General features: G+C 42.4%; 1 protein-coding gene across 4 annotated transcripts; it reads right to left on the minus strand.

Annotated features, from left to right (window-relative positions):
* Positions 1-85: 85 nt before the first annotated feature.
* Positions 86-6641, minus strand: apoob (apolipoprotein O, b). Of its 4 annotated transcripts, none has more exons than XR_016486558.1 (9): positions 6534-6641; positions 4657-4764; positions 4323-4445; positions 4142-4174; positions 3855-3909; positions 3670-3765; positions 2151-2292; positions 1467-1556; positions 86-1379 (listed from the first exon to the last, which is right to left on the minus strand). XR_016486558.1 is itself a non-coding variant. In XM_036943790.2 (9 exons), exons 1-9 carry the CDS (start codon positions 6552-6554, stop codon positions 1344-1346), a joined length of 654 nt encoding a protein of 217 aa, XP_036799685.1. In that variant the 5' UTR covers positions 6555-6641; the 3' UTR covers positions 86-1343. The 4 variants fall into 4 exon arrangements, 2 of the variants coding, with proteins under 2 accessions (XP_036799685.1, XP_090055461.1); XR_016486557.1 differs by having other exon boundaries at positions 86-1383; XM_036943790.2 differs by having other exon boundaries at positions 2151-2242.
* Positions 6642-16908: the final 10267 nt, after the last annotated feature.

Raw genomic sequence — 16908 nt, forward strand, 5'->3', positions numbered from 1 at the left:
GGCATACACAGAAACATGACTTTCCATGCATCCAGCACCAGTAAATATGTGCGGAAGTTTAACTGTAATAACACAATCACAATCATATAGGAGTTTGGTTTATTAGGACCATGTCTCTGTTTATAGATAGTAGTTTTCTGGGAACAGACAATCAATACAAAATCAACCAATTCAAAATGAAAATCATCACCTGAAACATAAAATACACACCACTTTTAAATATTCTTCAGTAGAAGTACATCTTTAACTTTTTAAATACTTTATGTAACATTATCGTAGTGCACTCTGTGGTGGATCAATGATGGGGGAATGTCTTTAGAAATAAATACATAACCAAAACAAGCATGAGCAACAATATTTAGACAAACACAGAAACGAGGTCAGAGGACAGCTGACAGGAGTCTCCTGTGTCCATTGGCATGGTTACAACAGGTTGGCATGGTTAGTTGGCAAGGTAACTGAGCAAGAGGGAATGTGATGTATCATGTTACAGGAGAGACAGCGGTATGTTAAGGTGCTCTGTCTAGGGTGTGTGTACACCATGGAGGCGCGGTGCATATGGGGGTGTTGAATGTGATTTCGATCCACACTGGTGCAGCACACCCAGATGTACAGAGTTTATATCACCTCTAGTAAGCCAGGTTATATCACTGAAAACAAATTGTATTTTTACGACAAGAGACTGGTTCCAACCAATTTAGACATACAGTAGATTATGGTAATAACAGGCTCTTACCACTGGTGGGTGTGATGACATGATGTAACGTCCTTCAAAATTCAAATACTTTTCTGTTTTGTGTGCCAACACTACGTGCACCGTGAGGAGCTTTGTGTCACACGTTGGCCACCTAGGGAAACACTCTCGGGGAAAAGAGGGCTGTTGTGAATATAGGTGATTCTGTCAGAAGTTGCAGTCCAACTCCTCTGACAACCGTTGTTATCATGCCAAGAATCCTAATCCCCTATATTAACATCAGTCATTCGGGATTTCACAATTTCTGATTTCACAAATCAGGTGCCAAAGGCATAGGAGAACAAGGGCCTGAGGGCCAGCAACAATCCACACCTAGGAACACCACATGATTGAACATACACTCCCAAACACACTCTGACACAACATTAGGCCCACAACATGAACACACACAGTCAAATAAAACACCCTGGGTTTTACGTCCAATATAGATGGATAATATCCGTGAAACAATATACAGGCCGGGCTCCAATTATAACCTATCCTCTACGTTTGAACCAAATGTTCCACGACACAACAAAATGTGATTGTTTTGGGACCTTTGATGCCATTAACTTTCAAAATCTCATGCGATGTGTCTAGGCTCTCTGTCTCAGCTACCAGTGCTCTTGTCCTCAGCCTTCTCAGCCTGCCTGAGGGGAAACAGGAAGCAGGAATACACATCATTATTACTGAACACACCTCAGGCAGCTGATTCTTTGTCATGATGACTAACCTTGCCCTTGCCAAATGGCAGGTCCTTCCAGAGCGTCTGCACAGCATCCCGACCCTGCTGACTCCAGCTGTACACAGAGTCCCTGCTCACCTGAGATAGAGACAACCACACACACACACACAAAATTGAAACACCTATGAAGTCTGACCTCAATCAGATAAACCATGTGACAGATTTAGTGCACAAAATGTCAATTAAAAACACCCAACACACACCAATCACTCATTAAGTGTCTAAACTATTCATAACTCACAGAAATACAGCCATTAACCCCCCCCCCCCAGTCAGCAGTCAGAGGTTCCAGCTTTCCTCCCTCCCTCTGAACAGCTGTCTCCTCATCACTTTCCTATCCTGCTGCTGTATCATACATCCTGTCTGTCTGATCTGGCTGTGTTGTGGCACACAGAAACACACACCTGTATCCTCTCTATCTCTGGGTGTGCCTCTCTCAGACAACAACATTAAACAGACCTAAAATATACCAGGAATCCACACCAGAATAGGGCACCCCGCTTTGAAACCAAAGGGCAGACTATCAATCACATTCCCTCCCCACACACAATCGCTCTTATTTCACAGCCAGAACTTCCTACAGGAAACCACAGCCTTTCCCGTTAGAGAGGGGGGAAAAAGGGATGGAAGACACACACTAACATTGCACCCCACACCCACACCCACACACACCTTGGTTAAGGAGGCAGCTTGCTGGGGGTAGAACATGGAAGCACTAAGAGCCATCAGCCCGACAGGAAACACCAGCCTCTTCACCCTGGAACCTAGAGACACAGAGTAGTGCTGAGCGATTAGTGCCTCTTCACCCTGGAACCTAGAGACACAGAGTAGTGCTGAGCGATTAGTGCTTTTTGAGGTCAGTTCCAGTTCGGTTTTAGAAAAATAGTCCCGGTTTTAGATGATTTATTATTACATTAAATGCATTGTGGGTTGAATGCTGTAACACTGAATTAAACTATGAATAAAAGTCCCATTACTGCTTATCACTTAATAACAATCATTTGTTCACCTTAGTTTAAAGCTAGAATCCTTAATTGAAACATTAAAGTGGACATCCTGCCTCATCTGTGGTAAAACGCTGAGGGATGGGCCTGGATGTGGACACCTGCTCTTCGAACATCTCATTACAAAGTCATGGTTGTTAATATGGAGTTGTTCCCTTTTGCTGCTATAACAGCCTCCACTCTTCTGGGAAGGCTTTCCATTAGATGTTGGAACATTGCTGCGGGGACTTGCTTCCATTCAGCCACAAGAGCATTAGTGAGGTCAGGTTAGACCTCCTGATGTTGGGCGATTAGGTCTAGCTCGCAGTCGGCGTTCCAATTCATCCCAAAGGTGTTCGATAGGGTTGAGGTCAGGGCTCTGTGCAGGACAGTCAAGTTCTTCCACACCAATCTCAACAAAGCATTTCTGTATGGACCTCGCATGCGCAAGGGGGCATTGTCATGCTGAAACAGTAAAAGCACAGAATAGTCTAGAATGTCATTGTATGCTGTAGCGTTAAGATTTTCCTTCACTGGAACTAAGGGGCCCGAACCATGAAAAACAACCCCATGACCATTATTCCTCCTCCACCAAACTTTAGTTGTCACTATGCGTTCGGGCAGGTAGCGTTCTCTTGGCATCCGCCAAACCCAGATTTGTCAGTTGGACTGCTGAATGGTGAAGCGAGATTCATCACTCCAGAGAACGCATTTCCACTGCTCCCACGTTGAAAGTAACTGACCTCTTCAGTAAGGCCATTCCACTGCCAATGTTTGTCTATGGAGATTGCATGGCAGTGTGCTCGATTTCATACACCTGTCAGCAACGGGTGTGGCTGAAATAGCCAAATCGACTAATGTGAAGGGGTCTTCACATACCCGTGTATATCAATGGATGTGGCAACTAAGGATTCTAAGTCATCATCACATCTCTGCTCAGGCTGTAGCAGCCAGCCAGCCATCTACAGACTTGCCAGGACCATTGGCAGCAGTTCGCAATGAATTCTGGTCATTGTAGTTAATGACTATGTTGAATATTGGCCTGCTGAAAAATACAACTTCCTACTACATGGCAGAGTTCTTCCTTGATCTGATCTCTTTCTAGAGTAATGGCATATCGAGCTCACAGAAGAAGAAAAAATGACATGGATTTCAAATAATTGAACCGACGTCGATAAATTAGTTGTGTGGGCGCGCGTACACATTACCTTTGGCCAGGTACAATCCTAAGAAGCCAGAGAAGCCAACCACCCCGACGCTGGGATAGAGGTCCGGAGGAGGATCATTGAGGAACTCATATGTCTCTGAGAAAGAGAGAGACAGAGAGAGAGGACACAGTTTTGTGTATGTATGTGTATATAAAGGTATCTGCATGATATAAGTGTCTTCTCACCTCTCACTGTCCTGGTGGAGGCGCTCACAGTGGGCTCTACAGTCCTGTAGACCTCCTGTTTCACAAGATATGACATCACAAAGAGGAGATAGAGAACTTTAATCTATGCTTCAATATTAAGAAGCTGCTGAGCGGAGGACAGCTCATAATAATGGCAGGAATGGAATAGTCTGGATCAATGTGTTTGATACAATTCCATGTATTCCGTTCCAGCCATTACTATGAGGCATAACTCATTGTGTGTATGTTAGTGTGTCAAGTCTTGGTAGATAGTGTCTGTCACCTACCTCAGCTTTCTCCAGGGCAACCAGACCCGTTACCTACAGGAAAACAAGAACCACAAACCTTAAATCTGAGGATTCCAAAAGAAAATTAGAGAGGTGCCACATGAGATTGCCTAGATTCACCCATTGTGTTCCAGTTGACAGGTAAGTAAGAGGCATACTTCTCTGAGGAAGAGGGGTGTACCTGACACTGGTTGGTGTAAGGCTCGGCCCATTTCCTCAGCTTGGCCACGCCCTGTTCCACTGGCCCCACCTCTGGCTCCACATACCGGAGCTGCGGCTCCGGAGTAACATAGAGGGACGGGAGCTGCAATACACACACACACTTTTCAATCGAGCAGCCTACAGCAACGTTGTCCTGTCTAAGTCATTTTATCTGCAAAGTGCCTTGTGGGAGCCTGCACCCACCCAAACAGCTCTTATTAGCAGATAAGCTTGGACACGCATGTCACCTGTCCCTTCATATAACTGCCAAATAATTGTTCTCGGAGAGGAGACAGAACAGCCATACTAGCTACCTCTTCAATACTGAGACTCAGAGCTGCAGGTTTCTTCTTCACCTCGCTGGTGGCCAGGACAGTCGCAGTGCCCGTCATCAGACCCAGGACCCCTGGCACAGCGGCAGACTGCAAATTAAAAACAGAAATACCTTATTTACATCAGTATTCAGACCCTTTGCTATGAGACTCGAAATTGAGTTCAGGTGCATCCTGTTTCCATTGATCATCCTTGAGATGATTTGATTTGAGTCCACCTGTGGTAAATTCAATTGATTGGACATGATTTGGAAAGGCACACACCTGTCTATATAAGGTCACACAGTTGACAGTGCATGTCAGAACAAAAACCAAGCCATGAGGTCGAGGAATTGGCTGTAGAGCTCAGAGACGGAATTGTGTCGATGCACAGATCTGGGGAAGGGTACCAAAAAATGTCTGCAGCATCGAAGGACCCCAAGAACACAGTGGCCTCCATCATTCTTAAATGGAAGAAGTTGGGAACCACCAAGACTCTTCCTAGAGCTGGCCGCCTGGCCAAACTGAGAAATCAGGGGAGAGGGGCCTTCGTCAGGGAGGAGACCAAGAACCTGATGGTCACTCTGACAAAGCTCCAGAGTTCCTCTGTGGAGATGGGAGAACCTTCCAGAAGAACAACCCTCCCTGCAACACTCCACCAATAAAGCCTTTATGGTAGTGGCCAAATGGAAGCCACTCCTAGTAAGAGTCACATGACAGCCCGCTTGGAGTTTGCCAAAAAAGGACTCAGACCATGAGAAAAAAGATTCTTGGGTCTGATGCAACCAATATTGAACTCTTTGGCCTGAATGCCAAGTGTCATACTGGGAGGAAACCTGGCACCATCCCTACGGTGGATGGTGGTGGTAGCATCATGCTGTTGGGATGTTTTTCAGTGGCAGGGACTGGGATACTAGTCAGGATCGAGGGAAATATAAACGGTTCCAGACTGGGGCGAAGGTTCACCTTCCAACAGGACAACGACCCTAAGCACACAGCCAAGACAATGAAGGAGTTGAGAATGTCCTTGAGCCAGAGCCCGATCGAACATCTCTGGATACTTGAAAATAGCTGTGCAGCAACGCTCTCCATCTAACCTGACAGAGCTTGCGAGGATCTACAGATAAGAATGGGACAAACTCTCCAAATACAGGTGTGCCAAGCTTGTAGCATCATCATACCCAAGAAGACTCGAGGCTGTAATCACTGACAAAGGTGCTTTAAAGTACTGAGTAAAGGGTCTGAATACTTATGTAAGCCTTATATATTTTTATTTCTACTAAATTTGCAAAAATGTCAACCTGTTTTTGCTTTGTCATTATAGGGTGTTGAGATTGAGGGGGGGAAACAATTGAATCAATATTTGAATAAGGCTGTAACGTAACAACATGTGGAAAGACCAGAGGTCTGAATAATTCCCGAGTGCACTAACGTTCACCTACATAAGGGCAAAGTTTTGCACAAAATAAAGAATAAGGCTAATATATTAAGTATATTTACAAACCCGGACATACCCGGTTTGTCCAGTAATGCCATGGCCAGATTTATGAATAAAAATACGTTTTACGAGATTAACTATTTTTTTTGATCGCGAATTCAGATCGTAAAACGTCTTCTCTTTTAGCTCGTCATACATATGGCTAGCTAGCTAATGTCGAATATTTATAACTAACCCCTTCTGTCTATGTTAACTTCATTGACCCTGGCCACACTTGTAGTGGTTTGGTTTGCTGACGTTAGCTAGCTAGCCTATGCTCAGCCCAACCAACATCACTCTTTTAAACAGTATTTTACGGTTGTCATTTTGTAGTTTGTACTATTCTAAGATAACCTGAATGTATCATACAAGATACAAAAAACAACAACAGTTTAACCGTTACCAGTTTCCAAACGTTTGACATTTCTCTTCCTGGTGACTTTGCTTTTGTACGGCAAGTCGGACGGCAATAAAAACACTATATTTCGGTATTGTGGAACAATATGTATCTCAACAGCGACATCTGGTGGTGGCACACTATAGTGAGCATCACAGGTGAGAGCATACGACACACTTTCCCCAACACAGTGGTGGAAAAAGTACACCTTTGTCATACTTGAGTAAAAGTATAGATACCTGAATAGAAAGTTACTCAAGTAAAAGTGAACGTCACCCAGTAAAATACTACTTAAGTAAAAGTCTAAAAGTATTTGGTTCTAAATACACTTAAGTATCAAAAGTAAAAGTAGAAATAATTTCAAATGTATTGTATTAAGCAAAGGGCTTGTCTGTCTGTCATAGCTCAGCATTTATAATCAGCCCTCAGTCTCAGTAGGATAAAACTATAGAATATTGTGGATAAAAACACCCTGTACGATGACTATTTCTAAAAGAAAAAATAAATCAGATAAACAATGTATTTACTATAATCTGAGTAGACACTGCTATTTCAAACACTTTGTAATTTATATCCAGAAATAAATGTTCATACTGTTAAGCTTTTCTGCTTTACTTGAGTGTTTTATTTATTTTACTTTTACTTCACAACATTCCTAAATATAACACATGGTCATCCCTTTTGCCTCTAATCTGGCTGACTCACTAAACGCATGCAACTTCTGTAAATTATGTTGGAGTGTGCCCCTGTCTATCCGTACATTTTAAAAACAAGAAAATGGTGCCATCTACTTTGCTTAATATAAGGCATTTGAAATTATGAATACTTTTACTTTGATACTTAAGTAGATTTTGTACCAAATAATTGTAGACTTTTACTCAAGTAGTATTTTACTGGGTGACGTTCACTTTTACTTGAGTAACTTTCTATTCAGGTATCTATACTTTTACTCAAGTATGACAAAGGTGTACTTTTTCCACCACTGTGTTGGGGAAAGTGTGTCGTGTGCTCTCACCTGTGATGCGCACTATAGTTTGCCACCACCAGATGTCGCTGTTTCACAATACCGAAATCTGCTGTTTTTATCCCCGTTCGACTTGCCGTACAAAATAGTGATGTTGGTTGAACTGAGCATGGGCTAGCTAGCTAACGTCAGCCTCAGCAAACCAAACCACTACTACAGTAGTGTGGCCAGGGACAATGATATTAACATAGACCGAAGGGGTTAGTTATAAATATTCACTACAGTCACTACAGTCCCTGGTTTGAATCCAGGCAGCATCACATCTGGGCGTGATTGGGAGTCCCATAGGGCGGCACACAATTGGCCCAGCGTCATCCGGGTTTGGCTGGGGTAGGCTGTCATTGTAAATAAGAATTTGTTTACACACACACCACACTGATCAAAAAGTTATTTTGTTGGCATTTACGTATGTCCCCATTACCAGTAAAATGTCATCAAAACCTATTTCTTTCACTTACTTGCTGTGCTGTTTCGTTGTTCATTTGTTCTGTCGTTTCATTCTCAACCAGGATTTCTATGGAATGCCATTTTGATCTTTGCTATGGAACGCCTTTTGGGTCTTTGCATGTCAAAAAATATACTATTTAACACTATTAGACGTGTCAGACGTAACAATTTAACGCGTTCATACATGTTTTTACATAGTTATTACACATTGATTACACTATCACTCATATTGTATATGTCACAACGACTCATCGATACGTATGCTATGATGCTGGTAAAGTTGTCTCGCACACCTACAGTGCTGGTCATTAAAAAAGTTAGCTAGCTCATGGATGCAAACAATGTTCTTCCCCCAAAACATAGCAAAACGACATCTGTTTCAGTAGCTATAGTTAGCTAGCTAACTATATAGCTAGGTTTCATCATCTAAAATATCCCTAATTTATGAGACAGTTATTGTTTGATTAATGGTGGTCTATGTGAAGCTAGCCACAATAAGGATTAGCCACAATAGTGGACTTTGCGGTTAGCCTTCAAAATGAAAGTATGGCATAGTTCTACTATTTGTATTAATTTGCATCACTGTCAATGACATACTTTTATTTTGAATGCAAACTGCAAATTACACTATTGTGCCTAATCCTTAATGTGGCTAGCTTCACAACACATAACACGATCTGGTCGAGCGTCACTAGCCAGATTAAGCTAGCTTTGGGGAACAGAGTTAAGTAGCTGGCTAGCTATTTATTTTAATGACCTGAAGTTCAATTTAAATAGGCGAACAACAAGTGGCAACCTAGCTAATACTTACTCACAAGGATTCCTAAATCATTGCTAAGAATAATGAAAATGACTGCAGTTTCTACTGGTCATTGTTTTCAGGCTGGTTGTATTGGTGCTAGCTAGGTACCAAACTAAAGCTAGGTATCCCAGAAGTCGAACTAATTATACTTTATTACCAAAGCGGTATTGTAAATGCATCGTTTGTGGCCGGTGTTTGCTTGTTTGCAGACTTTTTTTGTACAGCTTTGACAGTGCTACTGTATCTTTTTTGATATGCAAAGACCCAAACGGTGTTCCATAGTATTGTAATGAAACAGCAGGGAACAGGTCTCAAACCCTCGACCTTCTGGTCCAAAGTCCAGCGCACTATCGACTGCCGCAAAAGAATGCTCGAGTGGCAGTGTCGATATCCGCACTTATAAACCCAGGGTCATTACACTACTCCTTCCTTTCAAAGAGTGCGTCCTTGCGCTAGCTTGCGACTCTACGTCTTACAGGAACGCGCTCACAGGCCAAGCCCACGCACTGTCGTGGATGCAAGGTCCGATCTCTTCTGACACCAATGTAATGAAACAGTGCTCGACCAGTTGGGGAAAAAGACATCACCCATGACAGAGAACGGTTGATTGTCAAGGGCAATGAATTCCATTATCTTGGCTTTAATGAATTTCGCCCTTGAGTTGTCTCGCTGAAATATTCATACTCTTTTAAATGACTGCTCGACTTGTTGACTGCTCGAACCACACAACAGACGTGGGCTAGGTTAGGAATGCTGTGTTGCACGTGCAGTGCAACATTTTACATGGCGTCATTACGTCATGTTATATAGGTATGCACGTCAGGTTTGACATAGGTTTTGCACATCGGCCGATACCGATGTTGGCATTTTTAGCTATTATCGTCCGATTCCGATATGTTCACCAATATATTTGGGGCGGCAGGTTAGCCTAGTGGTTAGAGCGTTGGGCTAGTAACCGAAAGGTTGCAAGTTCAAATCCCCGAGCTGACAAGGTACAAATCTGTCGTTCTGCCCCTGAACAGGCAGTTCCTAGGCTGTCATTGAAAATAAGAATGTGTTCTTAACTGACTTGCCTAGTTAAATAAAGGTAAAATAAATATATCATGCATCCCTAATAAATATCTTTGACATTTAACGTTAGCTATCTAGCCATATTTATGACTAGCTAAAAGAGAAGACGTTTTATGGTCTGAATTTGAGAAGACATTTTTTTTTTCTCACAAAACATTTTAATTCATAAATATGGCCATGGCATTAACGTTACTGGACAAAACGGGTGTCACATTATTTAAAAAAAATACTTGTAGCTAATGTTAGCATTATTCTTTGTTTTGTGCTAAACTTTGCCTTTGTTATATAATCTAACGTTAGTGTAACTTACTTTCAATACCTGTAAATAACATGAGCAAGTCTACTTCTGATAAGCTTCCCAGTAAAGCATTAAAAACTATTTTGTGTATGTCCATTACATGAAATCCAAATAAAATCCATTCAAATTACAGGTTGTAATGCAACAAAATAGGAAAAACACCAAGGGGGATAAATACTTTTGCAAGGCACTGTATGTTCGTCAAAAAGTGTTGACATGCTTGTCAAATCTTATCTACTATTAAGAGCTGTTCGGGTGGGTGCAGGCTCCCACAAGGCACTTTGCAGATAAAATGACTTATATGACAAAGTTGCTGTAGCCTGAGTCTCAGTATTTAAGAGTTAGCTAGCATGGCTGTCTGGTCTCCTTTCCAGGAACAATTATTTTGCAGTTAAATGAAGGGACAGATAACATGTGTGTCCAATCTTATCTGCTAATAAGAGCTGTTTGGGTGGGTGCAGGCACTTTGCAGATAAAATTACTAACAGGACAAAGTTGCTGTAGGCTGCTCGATTGAAATATGTGTGCGTGTTGCGTCCCTCTATGTTACTCCAGAGCCGCAGCTCAGTTACAGTTGAAGTCGGAAGTTTACATACACCTTAGCCAAATACATTTAAACTCAATTTTTCACAATTCCTGGCTTTTAATCCTAGTAAAAGTTCCCTGTCTGGTCAGTTAGGATCACCACTTTATTTTAAGAATGTGAAATCTCAGAAAAATAGTAGAGTGATTTATTTAAGCTTTTATGTCTTTCATCACATTCCCAGTGGGTCAGAAGTTTACATACACTCAATTAGTATTTGGTAGCATTGCCTTTAAATTGTTTAACTTGGGTCAAATGTTTTGGGAAGCCTTCCACAAGCTTCCCACAATAAGTTTGGTGAATTTTATCCCATTCCTCCTGACAGAGCTGGTGTAACTGAGTCAGGTTTGTAGGCCTCCTTGCTCGCACATGCTTTTTCAGTTCTGCCCACAAATGTTCAATGGGCTTGAGGTCAGGGCTTTGTGATGGCCACTCCAATACCTTGACTTTGTTGTCCTTAAGCTATTTTGCCACAACTTTGGAAGTATGCTTGGGGTCATTGCCCATTTGGAAGACCCATTTGCGACCAAGCTTCCTGACTGATGTCTTGAGATGTTGCCTTAATATATCCAGATCATTTTCCTCCCTCATGATGCAATCTATTTTGTGAAGCACACCAGTCCCTCCTGCAGCAAAGCACCCCCACAACATGATGCTGCCACCCCCGTGCTTCACGGTTGGGATGGTGTTCTTCAGCTTGCAAGCCTCCGCTTTTTCCTCCAAACATAACGATGGTCATTATGGCCAAAAAGTTATATTTTTGTTTCATCAGACCAGAGGACATTTCTCTAAAAAGTACGATCTTTGTCCCCATGTGCAGTTGCAAACCGTAGTCTGGCTTTTTTATGGCAGTTTTGGAGCAGTGGCTTCTTCCTTGCTGAACGGCCTTTCAGGTTATGTCTATATAGGACTCATTTTACTGTGGATATAGATACTTTTGTACCCGTTTCCTCCAGCATCTTCACAAGGTCATTTGCTGTTGTTCTGGGATTGATATGCACTTTTCGCACCAAAGTACGTTCATCTCTAGGAGGCAGAACACGTCTCCTTCCTGAGCAGTATGTCCCATTGTGTTTATGCTTGCGTACTATTGTTTGTACAGATGAACGTGGTACCTTCAGGCATTTGGAAATTGCTCCCAAGGATGAACCAGACTTGTGGAGGTCTATGTTTTTCTGTCTGAGTTCTTGGCTGATTTATGTTGATTTTCCCATGATGTCAAGCAAAGAGGCACTGAGTTTTGAAGGTTGGCCTTGAAATACATCCACAGGTTCACCTCCAATTGACTCAAATTATGTCAATTAGCCTACCAGAAGCTCCTAAAGCCATGACATAATTTTCTGGAATTTTCCAAGCTATTTAAAGGCAAAGTACACTAAGTTTATGTAAACTTCTGACCCACTGGAATACAGTGAATTATAAGTGAAATAATTTGCCTGTTAACAATTGTTGGAAAAATTACATGTCATGCACAGAGTAGATGTCCTAACCGACTTGATTTTTTTCTTAACTGACTTGCCTAGTTAAATAAAGGTTACACACACACCCCCCAAAAAAGTTATTCAGTTGGCATTTACCTATGTCCCCATTACCAGTCAAATATAACCAAAACCTATTTCTTTCACTTACTTACCGTGCCGTTTCGTTGTTCATTTATTCAGTCGTTTTATTCTCAACCAGGACACCTATGGAACACTGTTTGGGTCTTTGCGTGTCAAAAAATATACTATATAACAATATTTGACATATTTGTCAATTAAGCTTGTTGACCAATCAGGACCTGAATATGACTGCAGGTCACAATAGTGTAACGAGTTCATCATTTTTGTTAACGTAGTTATTACACATTGATTACACTATCACTCATATTTTATGTCACAGCGATTCATCGATACATATGCTATGATGCTGGTAAAGTTGTCTCGCGCACCTACAGTGCTGGTCATTAAAAAAAAGCAAGCCCATGGATGCAAACAATGTTCTTCCCCAAAATCACAGCAAAAGGACATATGTTTCAATAGCTATAGTTAGCTAGGTGTCATCTAAAATAACCCTAATTTATAAGACCGTTCATAATTGATTAACGATGGTCAGATCCATCTATGCGAAGCTAGCCACAATAGTGGACTTTCAAAATGAAAGTATGGCATAATTCTACTATTTGTATTAATTTGCATCAGCAATGACATACTTTTATTTTGAAGGCAAACTGCAAATTCCACTATTGTGCCTAATCCTTATTATGGCTAGCTTCACAACACATAACCCTAGCCAGATGAAGCTAGCTGGATGCTTATAAAGTTAGCTTTTGGCAACAGGGTTAAGTAGCTGGCTAGCTATTTATTTTCATGCACTCAACAAATGGCAACCTAGCTAATACATACAAGGATTCTTAAATCATTGCTAAGTATAATGAAAATGACTGCAGTTTCTACTGGTTATTGTTTTCAGGGTGGTTATATTGAAGCTAGTTAGGTACCAAGCTAAAGCTAGCTAGCCCCGGAAGTTGCAGTTGAACAAATGATGCTTTATTACCAACGCGGTATTGACACACATTGTTTGTTGCCGGTGTTCTTGTTTGCAGACTTTTTTTATACAGCTTTGACAGTGCTACTGTATCTTTTTTGACACGCAAAGACCCAAATGGCATTCCATAGTATATGTCGTGAAGCTAATAGCAGTGACGCTATTACTGTGTAACTCCGGTAGGGCAACATCTGAAAAATAGTGCACTTGGAAGTGTGTACCGGTGCTCGACCAGTCGGTGAAGGCCAACATCACCCACGACAGAGAACGGTTGATTGTCAAGGGCAAAGAATTCCATTATCTTGGCTTTAATGGATTTCGCCCTTGAGTTGTCTCGCTGAAATGTTCTTACTCTCGATCCACACAGAGTTCTGTCTTACTATCCAGGTCTGTGCCCAAACAATTTGAGCTTCTACTTTTAAAAATCCACCTTTCCAGAAACAAGTCTCTCACCGTTGCTATAGACCACCTTCTGCCCCCAGCTGTGCCCTGGGCACCATATGTGAATTGGTTTCCCCCCCATCTATCTTCAGAGCTTGAGCTGTTATGTGACCTAAACTGGGACATGGTTAACACCCCGGCCATCCTACAATCTAAGCTAGATGCCCTCAATCTCACACAAATTATCAAGGAACCTACCAGGTACAACCCTAAATCTGTAAACATGGCACCCTCATAGATATCCTCCTGACCAACCTGCCCTCTAAATACACCTCTGCTGTCTTCAACCAGGATCTCAGCGATGACTGCCTCATTGCCTGCGTCCGTAATGGGTCCGTGGTCAAACGACCACCCCTCATCACTGTCAAACACTACAGCGAGCAGGCCTTTCTAATTGACCTGGCCCGGGTATCCTGGAAGGATATTGATCTCATTCCGTTAGTAGAGGATGCCTGGTTATTCTTTAGAAGTGCCTTCCTCACCATCTTCAATAAGCATGACCCATTCAAAAAATGTAGAACTAAGAACAGATACAGCCCTTGGTTCACTCCAGACTTGACTGCCCTTGACCAGCACAAAAACATCCTGTGGCGTACTGCATTAGCATCGAATAGCCCCCGCAATATGCAACTTTTCAGGGAAGTTAGGAACCAATACACACAGGCAGTTTGAAAAAGCTAGCCTTTGCTTTCCTAACAGAAATTTGCATCCTGTAGAACAAACTCCAAAAAGTTATGCGACACTGTAAAGTCCATGGAGAATAAGAGCACCTCCTCCCAGCTGCCCACTGCAGAGGCTAGGAAACACTGTCACCACCGATAAATCTGCGATAATTGAGAATTTCAATAAGCATTTTTCTACGGCTGGCCATTCCTTTCCACCTGGCTACCCCTACCCCGGTCAACAGCCCATGCACCCCCCCAGCAACTTGCCCAAGCCTCCCCATTTCTACTTCACCCAAATCCAGATAGCTGATGTTCTGAAAGAGCTGCAAAATCTGGACCCCAACAAATCAGCTGTGCTAGACAATCTGGACCCTCTCTTTCTAAAATTATCCACCAAAATTGTTGCAACCCTTATTACTAGCCTGTTCAACCTCTCTTTCGTATTGTCTGAGATCCCCAAAGATTGGAAAGCTGCTGCGGTCATCCCCCTCTTCAAAGGGGGAGACACTCTAGACCCAAACTGCTACACACCTTTTTCTATCCTACCCTGCCTTTCTAAGGTCTTCGAAAGCCAAGTTAACAAAACAGATCACAGACCATTTCGAATCCCACCGTACCTTCTCCGCTATGCAATCTGGTGTCTGACCTGGTCATGGGTGCACCTCAGCCACGCTCAAGGTCCTAAATGATATCATAACCTCCATCGATAAGAGACAATACTGTGCAGCTGTATTCATCGACCTGGCCAAGGCTTTCGACTCTGCCAATCACCACATTCTTATTGGCAGACTCAACAGCCTTGGTTTCTCAAATGACTGCCTCGCCTGGTTCACCAACTACTTCTCAGACATCTGGCAGTCTATGGGGGTGCCACAGGGTTCAATCCTCAGGCCGACTCTCTTCTTCTCAAGGATGTTGCTCTTGCTGCTGGTGATTCTGATCCACCTTTACACAGACAACATCATTCTGTATACAGCTGGCCCTTCTTTGGACACTGTTAACTAACCTCCAGACCAGCTTCAATGCCACACAACTCTCCTTCCGTGGCCTCCAACTGCTCTTAAAATGCAAGTAAAACTAAATGCATGCTCTTCAACCGATCGCTGCCCACACCTGCCCGCCCGTCCAGCATCACTACTCTGGACGGTTCTGACTTAGACAACTACAAATACCTAGGTGTCTGGTAAGACTGTGAACTCTCCTTCCAGACTCACATTAAGCAATCCAAAATTAAATCTAGAATCGGCTTCCTATTTCGCAACAAAGCATCCGTCACTCATGCTGCCAAACATACCCTTGTAAAACTGACTATCCTACCGATCCTTGACTTTCGATGCAATTTACAAAATAGCCTCCAACACTCTACTCAGCAAATTGGATGCAGTCTATCACAGTGCCATCCGTTTTGTCACCAAAGCCCCATATACTACCCACCACTGCGACCTGTACGCTGTCGTTGGCTGGCCCTCGCTTCATATTCATATTGGGGCGGCAGGGTAGCCTAGTGGTTAGAGCGTTGGACTAGTAACCGAAAGGTTGCAAGTTCAAATCCTCAAGCTGTCATTCGGCCGCTGTTCCTAGGCCGCCAAGATATATTTCACTGGTCATCCCCAAAGCCAATTCCTCCTTTGGCCGCCTTCTAGTTCTCTGCTGCCAATGACTGGAACGAAATGCAAAAATCACTGAAGCTAGAGTCTCATATCCGCCTCACTAATTTTAAGCACCAGCTGTCAAAGATCACTGCACCTGTACGTAGCCCATCCAACTACTGTTATTTATTTTGCTCCCCAGTATATCTACTTGCGCACTCATCTTCTGCATATCTATCACTCATGTTTAATTGCTGTATTGTAATTATTTCGCCACTACGGCCTATTTGCCTTACCTCCCTTATCCTACCTCATTTGCACACACTGGATATATAGACTTTCTCTATTGTATTATTGACTGTATGTTTGTTTATTCCATATGTAACTCTGTGTTGTTGGTGTTGCACTGCTTTGCTTGATCTTGGCCAGGTCGCAGTTGTAAATGAGAACTTGTTCTCAACTTGCCTACCTGGTTAAATAAAGGTAAAAAAAATAAACAGCCAACATTGTGGGCTAAGTTAGGAATGCTGTGCTGCACCTGTAGCGCAACATTCATGTGGCGTCATTACATCATGTACCTATGTTATACAAGTATACATGTCAGCGTTAAACTAGACATCAGCATTTTTTAGCTAATATCGGCCGATTCCAATATGTACACCGATATATTGTGCATCCCTATTTTAAACAGTATTTTACTGTTGTCATATTGTACTCTACCATTAGCTACGTCTGTACTATTCTAAGATAACCTGGATGTATCATACAAGATAAATGTTTAACCATTACCAGTTTCCCAACGTTTGATATTTCTCTTCCTGGTGACTGCTTTTGTAGGGCAAGTCGAACAGGGACAAAAACACCAGATTCCGCAATTGTAGAACGATGATCATCAACAGCGACTTCTGGTGATAGCAAACTATAGTGAGCATCAC

Source organism: Oncorhynchus mykiss, chromosome 15 (genome assembly GCF_057628025.1).
Source record: "Oncorhynchus mykiss isolate SJ-2025 chromosome 15, ASM5762802v1, whole genome shotgun sequence".
In the NCBI taxonomy this organism is placed as follows: Eukaryota; Metazoa; Chordata; class Actinopteri; order Salmoniformes; family Salmonidae; genus Oncorhynchus; species Oncorhynchus mykiss.

Excerpts from the sequence above, each read along its gene's own strand:
- apoob (XM_036943790.2), bottom strand. The coding sequence starts at position 6,554 with ATGTCAAACGTTTGGAAACTG. Across the intron at positions 3,910-4,141 it reads TTGCCCTGGAGAAAGCTGAG|GAGGTCTACAGGACTGTAGA; the intron begins GTAGGTGACAGA and ends CTTGTGAAACAG. Across the intron at positions 2,243-3,669 it reads AGGATTGTACCTGGCCAAAG|GTTCCAGGGTGAAGAGGCTG; the intron begins GTAATGTGTACG and ends CTGTGTCTCTAG.